The sequence below is a fragment of the Artibeus jamaicensis genome, unplaced genomic scaffold (assembly GCF_021234435.1).
Source record: "Artibeus jamaicensis isolate MK-2021 breed Jamaican fruit bat unplaced genomic scaffold, CSHL_Jam_final contig_594, whole genome shotgun sequence".
Classification (NCBI taxonomy): domain Eukaryota; kingdom Metazoa; phylum Chordata; class Mammalia; order Chiroptera; family Phyllostomidae; genus Artibeus; species Artibeus jamaicensis.
This window is the reverse complement of record NW_026521898.1, coordinates 1,877,947-1,893,766: the sequence shown is the minus strand read 5'-3', so window position 1 is coordinate 1,893,766 and position 15,820 is coordinate 1,877,947. Positions and strand designations below refer to the sequence as shown.

The 15,820-nt window shown below is 42.0% G+C and overlaps 1 protein-coding gene across 1 annotated transcript; it reads left to right on the top strand.

Moving 5' to 3' along the window:
* The first annotated feature begins 5,497 nt into the window (after nucleotides 1-5,497).
* Nucleotides 5,498-15,105, top strand: SERPINB9 (serpin family B member 9). Its single transcript, XM_053670568.1, is given in 8 exon segments — nucleotides 5,498-5,578; nucleotides 5,581-5,667; nucleotides 8,456-8,593; nucleotides 8,940-9,057; nucleotides 10,275-10,417; nucleotides 11,719-11,749; nucleotides 11,752-11,858; nucleotides 14,701-15,105. Coding segments are annotated over 8 exon segments (1,110 nt in total).
* Nucleotides 15,106-15,820: the final 715 nt, after the last annotated feature.

Genomic DNA, 15,820 nt, shown 5'->3' with positions numbered 1-15,820 from the left:
TTCTGCTGTTTTTTGTTTCACCTCTTCCACATCAGCAAAACATTTCCTTTGGGGACATTTTTCATCCAAGGAAACAAAAAAAAAAAGCCACTCAGGGTGAGATCTGATGAATAAGGAGTGTGGGGCACAGGGATCATGACATTTTGGGATGCCATTTTTGGTCAAAAACTGCTGAATACTGAACGTGGTGTGGGCAAGTGCACTTGTCAATCACCCATCATGAAATGTGCAAACATGTTGAAAGAGTCTTCCAAAAAAATGTTCACTGAAGCTGATCACAGCCTCTCACAACAACACCAGCTAGTACATAAGACAGACGGGTTTCTAGAACACTCACCTAGCAGGGGCCTATTACTAGTACTAGTACCCTGTACTGCAAGGGGCCTGCCCTCCAGAAGGTAATTTTGTTTCCTGGGGGGATAGATATAGATATAGATAAAGATATAGATATACATATATATATATACATATACATATACATATACATATGTATATACATAGGTATCTTTCTGTACCTGAGGAAGAAGAGTTTCTGCTGGCTAACTGGGCTCAAATTAAACAAAATAAAAACCAAAACACAAACAACAAAAACCTCAGGCAAACTGTCCTTGAGGAAGAAGACTGCACTGAAGTGACTGCCTGCACTTACGTTCCTGCAGTCTGAGCCAGCTCTTATAAAGGAGTTCCTGGAACTGCACTTCAACCATAAGACTTGAGACTTTTCCTGTCCAGTCAGAGCTGCACCAACCAATCAGAGCAGCTCCACTCTAACCATTCAGGACAGTGCCTTCTGCACCATTCAAGCTGTGTAGATTTGATTCCTCATTTGCATGAGGATGGAGCAATCAGACACCAGGGGTGGGGACTTCTCTGTATGTAAGTCATGAGTGTGCACTTCCAGTTTCCACCAGTGACTAGACTGGTGTCCCTGGCTGGAGCTGAAAAACAAAAGATGAAACACCCTAAGACATTCGTCAGATCTGTGAGTAACTCAATGTGAGGTGATTCTCAAACCCTGAGGTCTAGTAGAAACTTTCCAGAAGATACATAAGTTCAAATCCACAGAGTGGCTAAACTACTTGAAGAAAAATAAGCTAGGGGATTTCCAATAAGGAAGCAAAGGCAGAGGCAGCAGGGAGCCAATTAGAATTAGACAAAATCATGCCAGATTGTAACCACAGAGTTTTCAGCCAGTGGAGAAATGGGGAGGGACCAATTGCATTTAGGGATAAAACTGCTTTGCACCACCTGGGTGTGACTGCTAATGGTTGGAAGCCCATTCTTACAAGATTGTAAATAAATGCCTTGCTTTTGATGTACTCCAAGCCTTTGAGTCCTTTGTTTGCAGACAGGGTAAGCACATTTCTTACAGACCAGAGTGAAGCAGACCCACAGACAGGTGATCTAGACATAGCAGGTGTAGCAGGCCAAGCAGAGAAAGGCTAGCTAGGCAGAGAGGTGCTTCCTGCCAGGGCCTCCTTGGCCCAAGTCTTCCTTATATGTTTGCTGTTCTCACTGCCTTTGCTGTGTCACAATGGATGTATTTGCATTGCATAAAGTTTTCTTCGCTGAACCTCTAATTGAAATTTTCTGTTGGTGTTAAATCAGCTCTAATATCCATCGATTGATACAGTCAATATTATTATGACTATTACTCAGACATAAAAAGTAAGCAAATACAGATAAATGTTACCTTGAACTACTAAGGGAAAACCCTGAAAATGTGCTGTGAAAGAAAGCAGCCACAAAATACTATAACATATCATATCACTTCATCCACATGAAATGCTCAGAGTGGGCAAACCCAAAGAAACAGAAAATGGATTAGTGGTTGCCAGGAGCTGGGGGGAGGAGGAAATTGAGAATAATTGCTAAGGGGTATTGTTACAAAAACAAACATCCTCCCCCAGGGCCTTTTTTTAAAATATGGTTCATGTTTGCCTGCTGCCATTGTGTTAGGAACTGTAGCTCTCAAAGCCAGAGTTTGGTCAAAAGGAAAGGAACTATTTATTTTAAAGTTTTACAAGTTTAGAGTAATGGCAGAATGTCTCCGTTAAATCCCACCCCATTTAGAAATGAAGATACTCCCTGTTACAAGATTGTTCTGCATCAACCAGCCAGAAGCCCACCCTGCCTGTGAACCTCATGTCCTGAGCCAGTCTGACTTCTGTCTGTTTCTGTCACATGGAGGGCACACAGTAGAGCTGCTTACACATGAGCTCAGCCCAAGTACAGGTAGTAGAAATGGCTCAGGTACTGGGAGTTAGGACACCTAGCTTCTGTGTGTGGGTTCAGGACTCCTAGTGAGTTGTGGGACCTCAAAGTGAATACCTTATTCCAGCTGACTCACATCTATGTAAGACAAGAGTGGAATAAAGATCCACAGGACCTATTACCCTACACAGAAGGCTGTCACTCCACCTTTGTTGCTTCCCGGAAGTAGAGAAGCCCAGGCTTCCAAGTTCTCTGGCACTTTCCCCCAGTCCCTCACCTGATTTCTTTACTTTGGCAGCCATCAGGGAGGTTGCTTCAGAGGCACCTGGGGTTCTAGACTCACTTACAAAAGTCTTCAAGTGAAGTTTGAAAGCCATCAGTTTGAAAACACGTCCCTTTTGGACGACCATTTTGCAGTTGCTTCTGGCAAGGGAAAGAAGTGAGGGCCATTCAAGTGTGGCCACAACCCATCCACTAGCCCATCCAAGTGTGGCCACGACCCAGTGAGGATCCCACAGGTGATGCCAGGCCAGGAGGGTGCATCCATAACTTTGTCCCTGGGGGCAGTGGACTGCGCTGCCCCTGCCTCAAGCCACCCAGTGCCCCACCCATGGTCCTGTTCCCCCCCCCAGGTTCCACCCAGTCCCGTGATAAAGGGCAGGTGTGTGGACCTTCCTGTAAGGCCTGTTGTGGGAGACTGAGCCCTGGAAAGGGATGCTGGCTTCCTGGTGGCCAAGTCAGTGCTTTCGGACATGGGGTCCAGGCTCTGAGACCCGAGACAGGCTCTGTCCTCTGAGAGGACGAGTGAGGCTGCATTGAAGGTGGTAGGTGCAGGCATTGCAGGGTACTGCGCGGTTTGGGGAGAACAATCCCCAGAATACTATCTAGAAACCCAGGCAAATCAGAGAGATGCAAATTAAAACCACAATGAGATACCACCTTACACCAGTCAGAATGGCTATCATAAACAAAGCAACAAACAACAAATGTTGGAGAGGTTGTGGGGAAAAGGGATCCCCAGTTCACTGTTGGTGGGAATGCAGACTGGTACAATCATTATGGAAAACAGTATGGAATTTTCTAAAAAAACTAAAAATGGGCCTGCCTTATGACCCAGCAATTCCATTACTGGGACTATATCCTAAGAATACCAATCCAAAAGAACCTATGCACCCCAATGTTCATAGCAGGACAATTAACAATAGCCAAGAGCTAGAAGCAACCTAGGTGCCCATCAGTAAATGAATGGACCAAAAAATTATGGTACATATACACAATGGAATTCTGTGCAGCAGAAAGAAAGAAGGAGCTCCTACCCTTTGCAACAGCTTGGATGGAACTGGAATCATGGTGAGTGAAATAAGCCAGGCGGTGAAAGACAAATACCGTATGATCTCACTGCTAACAGGGAGCTAAATAACAAAACAAACAAGCAAGCAGAATAAAAACAACGACACTGAAATAGAGAACAGGGGGACAGAGACCAGAGGGGAGAGGGGAGGGAATTTCAGGGGAAAAAAGGGAAGGATTTACAGGAACTAGCATCAAGGACACATGGACAACTACTAAGGGGGGTGGAAAGGGGTGGGAGGTGGGGGGAATGGGGGGGTGGGCTGGGAAGGGAGTAAAAGAAAGAATACTGTAGTTGAAAAATAATTTAAAAAATAAAAATTAAATAAAAATTAAAAATTAAAAAAAAAGAAACCCAGGCAAGGCCCAGAGAACTACTGGTATGCAAAGTGAACCCTAGATGGTGGGGTCTTCTTGTTTGCAGAATCCAGGCTCTTTGGGTGGACAGGTCAATGGCACAGTTGGGCTTTGACTGTGATTGGCCTCAGGACCTGTGCCTCCTGGTTCCCCCGCAAGCCTTAGATGCTGCCCCTTCCTGAGGGTCTTTTGTCTGCTCTTCCCATGCCGCTTCCCTGCGCAGTGGCCTTTCCGCTTGTCCGATGGTCCCAGGGTGGTCATACCCATGGGGGGACCCCCCCAAAGAACAGAATTAACATCTGGAGCATTGGCCCCTTGTAGTACAGGCTTCGCCATCTAGGTGAATGTTCTAGGTGCTGGTCTGTATCAGTGTACTAGCTGGTCTTGTTGTGAAAGGCTGCCTTTGGCTTTAGTGACTTTTGATTGAAGACTCTTTCAATGGCTTTGCCCTTCATGATGGGTGGTGTATAAATGCACTCGCCCACAGAGCACTGTGTTCAGCAGTTTTTGACCAAAGATGCCATGGCCCCTGCACTCCACCCTCCTTGTTCACCCAATCTTGCCCTGAGTGACTTTTTTTTTGTATCCCAGGATTAAAAATGTGTTCAAAGGGAAACGTTTTGCTAATGTGGAAGAGAGGTAAAACAAAAAAATGGCAGAAGCAAAATCCACGGGCTCAAAAACTGTTTTGAGCAGTGGAAAAATGTCTTGATAGGTGTATTGTGTTAAATGGAATGAGTGTACTTTGAAGGAGACTGAAGTTTAAACATGTAAGAATAAATACACATTTTTTTATAAATAAATTCCAGGTGTTTTGGGTCCCCCACTTGTATACAGACCTGTTCTCACTTGCCCCCTCTCTTTCCTCCTGTCTCTTCTGTGTCTGGGGTCCACATAAGGACGTTGGCCCCACGTCTTCTCTGTTCTGCTAAAATTAGCAGTCTCCATCTGCAAATCCAAGAACTTCTTATCCATCCTAATTATTTTATTAATTCAACACGAATTTAGCCAGCCTTCCATTTTTCTGAGCTCTCAGTGTTGCCAAAGACCCTTGCCTCCATAGCTTCCACCTAGTGGGACCTGGATCAGTGAAGAAGAAATTGCAGTCAAGACTGGGGAGTTATGCAGGGGGAGAAGGTTGGGGGAGTGAAGGGAAACCTGGTCTAGGGAGGAATCAGAAGCCTCTTGAAGATGTGACGGTTGAGTCATTAACCTGGTGAAGAGATGGTGAATCAGATGGTGTTTTCAAAGGTTCAGAGGTGACTCTGGGGGAGAAAGTAGTTCAGGACTGGAGGTGGAGGTTGGAGCAGGAGAAGGGGTCTAGTGGGAGGGGAAGCCATTTCAGTAAAGTGAGCTTTGAGCTTATCAGTTTCATTAGCTGCCACTACCACACTTACCCAATTTCCTTAAAATTTAGACTAATTTTTTTAGTGGAGACAGTAAACAGATTTCCTTCAAACTGATGTATAAGCTTTAAGATTCAAAAAACAAAAAGTATAATTCCAAAATTGTCATGTGTCAGGGCAGCAATAAAAATTGTCACCTGTCTTTATTCTCTGGCTCCAGACCTTGCAATATGGATGCTCTTTCTGAAGTAAATGACACCTTCGCCCTCTACCTTTTAAAGATACTATGTGAAGACAATGCTTCTCATAACGTGTTTTTTTTTCTCCTCTGAGCATCCCCTCAGCACTGGCTCTGGTCTTTCTGAGAGTGAAAGGAAACACTGCTGCCCAGATGTCCCAGGTAAATCTGCCCACCTCTTGTCTCAGGGAAGGGGCCACCTTGTTGTGTTTTAGGTTCTTCTGCTGTGTCATCACCAAGCTTTATCCCTCATGAAAAGATGCCAAGGGCCAGGTTGAGGGGTCTCCTCTCCTGAGATTTTTGGGAAAAGTATCTTTAGTTAATAACCTGAATATAAATATTAAACTTTGTGCTAGCACTTTGCTTTTGTTTAGAACATGATACTGGAATTATTTGAAATCTAAGTTGCTAAAACATAATGTCATTCTTGGAATAAGACTTTGTAACCATAGTTGTCATATTTCAAGTCATTGATGACCTTGCCTTTTAGCTTAGAAAAAACATAAACAGAAGGACTTCCACCAAGATGGAGGCATAGGTTGAAACACTTTGCTTCCTCCCACAACCAAATCTAAAAATAACAAAGTGTTAACAACAATAAACGCAAACAAACCACATAAAATCGAACAATACAGAGTCCCAAAATAACGAACCGCTCAGCTAAACAAGTGAGAGGGACGAAGCCAGCAGCAGAGTGGGTCGGGCAAAAAAGATCCCCCAACCTGAGCATAACACAGGCAGCCGAGGGCATGGATCCCAGGTGCGGGGTAGCTACGGGTGGACCCAGGGAAGGCTGGCTGTCTGCAGTCATGCATTTGCGCACAGATAAACCAGTGAAGAGACTAGCATTGAGACAGACTGTGAAGGCCCCAGCACAGGGCGGTGGGCTTGCACATTTGTGCTCAGATAAACAGGTGGGGGTGAGCAGTGAGGTGGACCAGGCAGGTGGAGAGGGCCGCCATTGCTCCCTCTCTGACCCCACCACCACATACAGCATCACAAACCAGCTACCTGGGTGGCCCCACCCTGGTGAACACCTAAGGCTCCCCTCCTCATATGTAACAGGCACAAACAGATCAAAACATGGCTCAAGAACAACTCAGAGCCCCAGAGGCGATAAATCTAATTGATGAAGAAATAGCCAAACTTTCAGATGCACAGTTCAAAACAATGGTGATCAGGATGCTCACAGAACTGGTTGAGTTTAGTCACAAATTAGAGGAACAAACTAATTAAAATGAAGGGAAATGCACAGGAAACCAATAGTAATGGAAAGGAAACTGGGACTCAAATCAAGGGAGCAGACCAGAAGAAAGGAAAAAATGACCAAACAGAAAAATATGAAAAAACAAGAATTCAAAAAAAACGAGGAGAGGCTTACGAACCTCCAGGACATCTTTAAATGCTCCAACATCTGAATTATAGGGATACCAGAAGGGGAAGAGGAACAGCAGCAAGTGGAAACCTTATTTGAACAAATAATAAAAGAGAACTTCCCCATTCTGGCTAAGGAAATAGACTTCCAGGAAATTCGGGAAGCTCAGAGAGTCCCAAAGAAGTTGGACCCAAGAAGGAACACACCAAGGCACATCATAATTACACTACCCAAGGTTAAAATAAAGGAAAGAATCCTAGAAGCAGCAAGAGATAAGGGGACAGTCACTTACAAAGGAGTTCCCATCAGACTGTCAGCGGATTTCTCAAAAGGGACCTTACAGGCAAGAAGGGGCTGGAAAGAAGTATTCCGAGTCATGAAATCCAAAGACCTACGACCAAGATTGCTCTGTCCAGCAAAGCTTTCATTTAGAATGGAAGGACAGATGAAGTGCTTCTCAGATCAGATCAAATTCAAGGAGTTCATCATCACCAAGCCCTTATTATATGAAATGTTAAAGGGACTTACCTAAGAAAAAGATAACAGTGAAGGTAACATCTTAAAAGATAAAAAAGATGAACAGTGAAATGACAGCAAACTCACAGTTATTAACAACCACACCTAAAACAAAAGCAAATTAAGAGGACAGCTAGATCAGGAGTGAACCATAGAAATGAAGATCACATGGAGGGTTAGCAACAGGGGAGTGGGAGGAGGAGAAGGGGGAGAAGGTACAGAAAATAAGTAGCATAGACAGTAGAGAGAAAATAGATAGGGAGGAGGGTAAGAGTAGTAGGGGAAATACAGAATCTAAAGAACTTGAGACACATGTTCATGAACTAAAGGGGGGGGGGTGGGGGAGGGCTGTGCAGGGTGGAGGGGAATAAAGGAGGGGAAATAGAACAAATATAATGGCATAATCAATAAAATAAAAAATATATTAAAAAAGAAAAAAAACATAAACAGAAATATGCAAGAGAGGATAAAAGGCATATACTCATTACATGTAGACTTTGTATGTGCTAGAAAGATGGGTTTTGCAAATATCCAGTAAACATCTGCAAATGATGAGAATCCCCTTTCTGTTTGTTCCCAAGAGGTTTTATATAGAGGGCAGGAGACAGAACTGGGGATCGATCCTGCAGCCTAGACATGTGCCCTGACTGGCATCAAACCTTCAACCTTTTGGTTTACATGGCAATGCTCCAACCCACTGAGGTACCTGGATAGGGCAGGATGCTAGATATTTGTTTAAAAAAAAACCTTTCTGAAACCTCTTTCATCTTTTTCATTTCTTTTTTCTGTTGCTTGTGTTCCAACAAAAGAGTTCAGTTTAGGCAGAAAAGTCAACTCTTTCACTCCCGCTATTTCTGTGTTCTCTCTTCTTCCTTCCTCTCCTCCCTCTCTTTCTCTCTTTTTTCCTCTGTATCTTCCCTCCACTCCATCACTGTGTTGTTTCTCTAGTATGTATTAAATATGCAATTCAAATAAAAGCAATGCCTTTAAAGGAAAATGTTGTGGATGATTTTGAGACCAAAGAACAATACTGACAGTTTTAAGTTATTTTGTCAACAGGTGATTTTTTTAAACACAGAGAAGGACATTCATGTGGTTTTCCAGTCCCTTCTTGCTGAAGGGAACAAACCTGGTACTCAGTACTTGCTCAGATCGGCCAGCAGGCTCTTTGTAGAAAAGACTTGTGAATTCCTTTCAGTAAGTTGAATCAAAACAATAAAAGTTATATTCAAAACGTAGAGATCCTAAAGAACTAAAACTTATGGTAAATATTGTTTTTAAAAATCATAATTCTGTAACTATACCTTGAATTATTTAAAATTTGACTACTTCTAAAATTCATTTATCCTTTTTTCTGGTTATTCACGGTTACTACTTTACCTATTAATAAACTCTGATATTTTAATATATAGTAGAGTAAGTTGTGGTCACTTTTAAGAGATGTATGTTGTTTTTCATAAACATGAATGTAATATTCAGAATTTTTTGGAGACTGCTATTTTATTTAGGAATATAGACTCATTGCATACTTGTCTCTCCAAAGACCTTTAAGGAACTCTGTCTCTGGTCCTATCAGGCTGAGCTGGAGCAGCTTTCCTTGGCCAAAGTTGCAGAGAAGTCCAGGAAACATATCAGTACTTGGGTCTCAGAAGTGACTGGAGGTCAGCATTCCATGTGCCACCCCATTTGTACCTCCTCCCCATTTTCCTTCTCTTCTTCTTTGACCTCTTCCTTCTCCTACACCTCCTTCCCTCTCCGATCTTCCCATGTCTGCTCTTCTCTCTCCTCCTCTTTTGCCTTCTTCCTCTCTGATTTTACTAGTGTTTCACATGGTCAGAGTAATGTTCATAGGCTGGACCTTATGGTATATTTAAAATTTAATCTACCCAAAATGTTCCATCAGGTGCTCAGATTTTCAACAGCAGAGATTAAATTTTGTCCATTCTCCCAGGACTTTATTTGATTGACAAATATCCGAAGAAATCCATAGACGAAAATTTCCATTTAATAACTTGTACTAAAACATACTTTTACTTGGCCTATAACTTTCTCATGCTGAGTGATTGCATCGTCTCTGTAGGAAGGAGACTGATGGTCAAATCTTCCTTGAGCCTCCTCTTTCCAGATTCTATGTGGCCATCCATTACCACTGCCTTCATTCTACACATTCATCTTACTCATTCTATTGCTTCTACCACGTCTTCCACTTCCCCTCCCTTAATTAGACTTGATAAACCTAGACATACATGATAGACCAAGTGCAAGCCCTGTGTCAGGACTGATCACTTCTGTGGATTGAAATCACGCTTTGTTTAAGGTTGAACCTTATTTCTTTGTATTTCAGAGTGTACAACTTGGTATTAAATGGAAGAAGGGAGTATCCTATTTTTTTTGCCCACTTCAACTTTTCCAGGAATGTCTCATGTTTTGTTTAAAGGATCAAATAGTGAACTCTATTCTAGAGGCTTCCAGATGCTTTGTGATGTACCCACACTGCCCATTGGCAGCCATTTCCCATTTAAGCCATTCATTCTGGCTGCCTCTGCTGTGCCCACATGTGTCTGGAATTGAGCACTGGACCCCTTCTTGGAGCATTAGATAAAACCCTTTATTTAATCAAGTATTACAGCCAATACAACCGTGATGTAGTCTTTCGCTGTCATCAACTTCGTTAATGTTTCTGAAGTACTGGTGATCACCAATGCCACTCGTATGTGCCATTTATTCATGTACATAAACAACCCAAACTGTGCAGATGTGACAAAAGAATATTTAGCTCTTGACTAATAATCAAGGACCTGTCAATAAACCATATCACGGTTTACTCATCATATTTTTATAACAATCAGCTGAATGAATGTTCTACTTTTCTGGAAAGCTAAAATTTGGAACTTGTTGCCAGAAAACACTGTTGATGAACAGACAAGGCTGGTTGTTGTCAATGCTGTCTGCTTCGAAGGAAGATGGAGTGGACCCTTCAAAAAGACATGCACAAAGGAAATGCCTTTTAAAATAAGCCTGGTGGGGGAAGTTTTTAAAAATCTTGCCAGTTTGATGAAAAAAATGAATGGAAAAATTTAACTTTGTGAAAGAATAAAAGGATTAGTTAAAAATAATTTGAAACAACACATTTTGGAATGAAATTATACACTCCATAGAAAAGAACTAAAAAAGGAAAAAATTTGTATTTTATTACCCCTTTTACTGCCTCTTAGTTTCTCCTATACCCATTACTGCCACCTATTTCAGGAAACTTAAGGTATTTCTTTAAGTTCAAGTTTTTTAGATAAAAAGCAAAAGATGGGTATTAAGGGAGTGTGAGACCTGTGTGCATTGCAGGGGGAGAGATCAAATGTAAAAATATTATTTTAATCAGGTATTTTAAAACAAAATAAGTGTAGGCATGAATTGCTGACAATTTATCCTTATAAATAAAGTACTTGTAAGTTGCAAATATTAAAACAACTAAGGCCTTAGTCTTGACATTGAGGTATATCTTCAATGTAGGCAGACATTAAAATAGTTTGCCAAATTTTTTAGCCTTTAAAAAATACCATTTCAATTAATTGGAAAAGTATACAGGTAATGCTTTCTTGGGTTTTTTGTTTGTTTGTTTGTTTGTTTTATAAGGTGTACTTTAAATAATCAGTTCTCTTGTTGCAAAGCAAGGAGGAGAGAATTTGTGTAGCATTGATTTTAGAAACAATTTTAACTTTTACAATGGAATAGTCTGTAACAACTTTAAAAATAAATTTAATAAGTATAATACTTGACTTCTTCAGGCAAATACTTTAATAATTTAAAAAGTATTTTCCTATATTATGGTATCATAATTGGGAACATTGAGTTAAAATGCATGTCTGATTCTTGGTTTTGTACTTGCTAGGAGGCCGCTTTCTGCAAGGGTATATCTATGCACAGTTTCAGTCACACTGCTCTGAAACTACATATTTCATCCCACTTTTTCATAAAACCTGTTGTAATAGAGAGAAATTTGTGACTCCTTTGTTCTCTTAAATATTTTTACAGAGCATATTTTACATGGAGAATATCAGACTAGTTCTTCCGGTAAATGCAGAGTACCACATTTTTGCTGCTCAATGAAACATCTTCTGGTGTTAGCCATACCTGCTCACAATAGATGCCTTGTCTTGGTGGTGGAAGGAGTGGGGAGCCATTTCATAAGTGCTAATTAGAGCACAAATACTGCTTTCACCACAGCTGCTAGAAACACTCTTGGAGTCGACTGCATTTTTTCTTGAGACTTTCTGTCTTTCAGCAATCTGCTTTTTATTCCATGCTTATGTGTTTATTCCCAACAGAAGGACCAAAGGCCAGTACAGATGATGTTCCAGTTGCCTATATAGAAGAGGTGAAGGCCCAGACGCTGGAGCTGCCCTATGTGAGTGAGGAGCTAAGCACGCTCATCCTGCTGCCTGACCACAATGTGGATCTAAGCTTGGTGAGATAAACCCAGTGACTGACACCTTTCATCTTTCCTTACAGATAGAACTTTCCCCTGTCCTGTTTGCCTCTTATGTTGGTGATGGGGTAACTAGGCAATGGTATTCAGCACGTGGACTTAGGAATCAAACTGTTACTCAAGACCTACTTCTGGACTTCCGCCAAGATGGAGGCGTAGGTGGAAACATTGTGCCTTCTTGCACAACCAAGTCTAAAAACAACAAAGTTTTAGTAACAAAAAACGCAGCCAAAACACAGAAAATTGAACTATACAGAAGTCCAACAACAATGAACCATTCAGCCAGACCAGTAAGAGGGGCAGAGCCAGCAGCAGAGGGGTGTCAGGCAGGAAACAAAACCCTGAGCCAGGCACTCAGGCAGCTGTGGGCAGATCCCAGGTGTGGGGTAGCAACAGGTGGACCCAGTGAGGGCACAAGGCGGCAGGCTGACCTTGGTCTCATATTTGCGTGCAGATAAACCAGTGAAGGAGCGAGCAGTGAGACAAACCAGGCAGGCGCCAGCAGCGGGAAGCAGCAGAGGGGACCGCTATTGCCCCTCTTTGACCCAGCCCCCACATATAGTTCACAACCCAGCGACCTGGGTGGCCCCACCCTGGTGAACACCTAAGGCTCTGCTCCTCATACATAATGGGTGCCAACAGACCAAAACATGGCCCAAGAAGAACTCAAAGTCTCAGAGTCCATAATTATAAGTGACCAAGAAATAGCCAAACTTTCAGATGCACAGTTCAAGACACTGGTGATCAGGATGCTCACAGAACTGGTTGATTTTAGTCACAAATCAGAGGAAAAAATGAAGGCTAAACTAATTGAAATGAAGGAAAATGCACAGGAAACCAATAGTGATGAAAAAGAAACTGGGACTCAAATCAAGGGAGTGGACCAGAAGGAAGAAAAAAAATGACCAAACAGAAAAATATGAAGAAACAAGAATTCAGAAAAATGAGGAGAGGCTTAGGAACCTCCAGGACATCTTTAAACACTCCAACATCTGAATTATAGGGATACCAGAAGGGGAAGAGGAACAGCAGCAAGTGGAAAACTTTTATATGAACAAATAATAAAGAAGAACTTCCCCAATCTGGCAAAGGAAATAGACTTCCAGGCAATCCAGGAATCTCAGAGAGTCCCAAAGAAGTTGGACCCAAAAAAGGAACACACCAAGGCACATCATAATTACACTACCCAAGGTTAAAATAAAGGAAAGAATCCTAGAAGCAGCAAGAGATAAGGGGACAGTCACCTACAAAGGAGTTCCCATCAGACTGTCAGCAGATTTCTCAAAAGAGACCTTACAGGCAAGAAGGGGCTGGAAAGAGGTATTCCAAGTCATGAAAACCAAAAACCTACATCCAAGATTGCTCTGTCCAGCAAAGCTTTCATTTAGAATGGAAGGACAGATGAAGTGCTTCTCAGATAAGATCAAATTCAAGGAGTTCATCATCACCAAGACCTTATTATATGAAATGTTAAAGGGACTTACCTAAGAAAAAGAAGATAAAAAAGATGAACAGTGAAATGACAGCAAACTCACAGTTATTAACAACCACACCTAAAACAAAAGCAAACTAAGAGGACAGCTAGATCAGGAGTGGAAACATAGAAATGAAGATCACATGGAGGGTTAGCAACAGGGGAGTGGGGGGAGAAGGTACAGAAAATAAGTAGCATAGGTGGTAGGTAGAAAATAGATAGGGGGAAGGGCAAAATAGTATGGGAAATATAGAATCTAAAGAACTTGAGACACGTGGTCATAAACTAAAGGGGGGAGTGGTGGGGGGGGGGTGTGCAGGGTGGAGGGGAATGAAGGAGGGGAAATATAACAACTGTAATGGTATAATCAATAAAATATATTTTTTAAAAAGACATACTTCTGTATTATTACCTATGTGGCCTCACCAAATTGCTTAACTTGCCTCAGTTTCTGTTTTCTCATCTCTAACTGGGGGTAATATTATCTTTCTGATAAAGCTTTTGTGAGAATAACATTGGGGTAATTGAGGAATGAAGCTCAGGATGTTTTTTGGTACATACGAGCCCTCTGTAAATGAGACCTTTATTATTGTCATAATTATTGTTATTAGCATTATATTTTGAAAAGTAAGAACTGTTTTCTCTACCTGGAACCTGAAACAGTAGATGAGAAATATCTTAACACATTGACCTAATAAGGGGTAGGTGAGGAGGTTAAGAACCAGTACTCAGGGAACAGAGCCAGAAATAGCCCCAAAAGGCAGTTGCCACCCACCTTGCCCTTTTGAGCACAGGTCCTTAGGGTGAGAGAATCAACCATTGCCCATGCCCTAAGGAGCCTCTGTGAAAGACGTGCATCCCTCCACTTGCCCTACATCTATCTCCCTGTGAAGTTCTACTCCAGAAAGCATGTGGGATTGCCCCCACTGGGCAGATTCTCTTTCTGAAGAGCTACACTGGGGGCCCCTTAAAGTCTTTTTGCTTTGTAGCAATGTCTTGTTGTTTTAAAAAATTAGCATAGTTAAAAGAAAAAATAGCACTGTCAGCTGGGCATTACTGATTGTCAGGATAGAGAACTAGATAACAGGCTCTCAGAACTCAGGGGTGAGGGGAGGAGCAGCCAGGTCTTTGTGCCTCTTGGGGGTTTGAGGGCTCCCCTGCTTGTCAAGGAAGCCTTGTGTGTAATAGCATGAGTGCAAGATCTTACAAATCTGGCAGATAAAGGTGCCTCTGGTCTGGTGCAACAATCAACACCCATCTCCAAGACCCGAAAGGGTACTTGAGTGTGTCTGTGTGCATATTTATATGTATCGATGTATGAATCCTAATGGCTGCTTGGATTTTCAGATGGGAAAAGAGCTTACTTTTGAGAAATTCATAGCCTGGACCAACCTGCATCATATGATGTGTACTGAAGTTGAAGTTTTCCTTCCAAGATTTAAACTGGAAGAGCATTATAACATGGAATCTGTGCTTCAACGTTTGGAAATGGTTGATGCCTTTCAAGTGGGCAAGGCTAACTTTTTGGCAATGTCATCTGAGGAAGACCTGTGTCTGCCCAAGTTTGTGCACAAGGCTTTTGTGGAGGTGTATGAGGATAGCATTGAGGCTACAGCTGCCTCACACATGGAGGCTTTTGACTGTTGCCTGGAAAATGCGCCAAGGTTCTGTACAGATCACCCCTTCCTTTTCTTCATCAGGCACAACAAAGCCAACTGCATTCTGTTCTGTGGCAAGTTCCCCTCTCCATAAGGGGATGCATTTACTGTGCCTGTGAGTGTTTCTCTCTTTTTCTGCCCCCAAATCTCTCTCTACAGGTCAGTGAAAGCCAGAGGGCAGAGGTGAGGGCAGATTCCTCAGCAGGCTGAATGACTGACCTTGCTTCTGCACACTTATGCCACTTAATCAAGATCAAGGGACAATGGACCTCAATGATTCCTCTTGTTTTTATGATATAGTCCCAACTTGGTAGGACAGCATGTGAAGTTTTCCTTCATGGCCCCAGACTTATTTCCCACTCATCACACTTGCAACTCATTCTTATTACATTGTGTTCTGCCTTGTCCCTCACATCTTGCACATACTTGCCTTGGCTTGAAAATTTTAGTAGTAATAAATGCTCTTAGCGTTTGCTGCAGTTTCATATATTTTTTGGTGCTTGGTCTTCTTAGGAAGTTGCTTCAATGCACATTTTTATTGTATCTTTTTCTTTGACATTCACTGATCACCAACTATATGCCCAACATCACATCAGGTATAGGGGACATAAAGGAGCAGCATCCTCTGACACCTGGTCTTTCAAACCTGTGCACCAAGCTTTTACATCAACCAAGTTGGAGACACTAATGTTATTAAAATTCTCATGTGAGCCTCTTGTAATTTAACACTTTTCTTAAAATAAAGAATTCAGTATCAATTAAAACATTAACAATGTTGTGAAAGCACCACTTTTTTCTGGTTCTCCCCC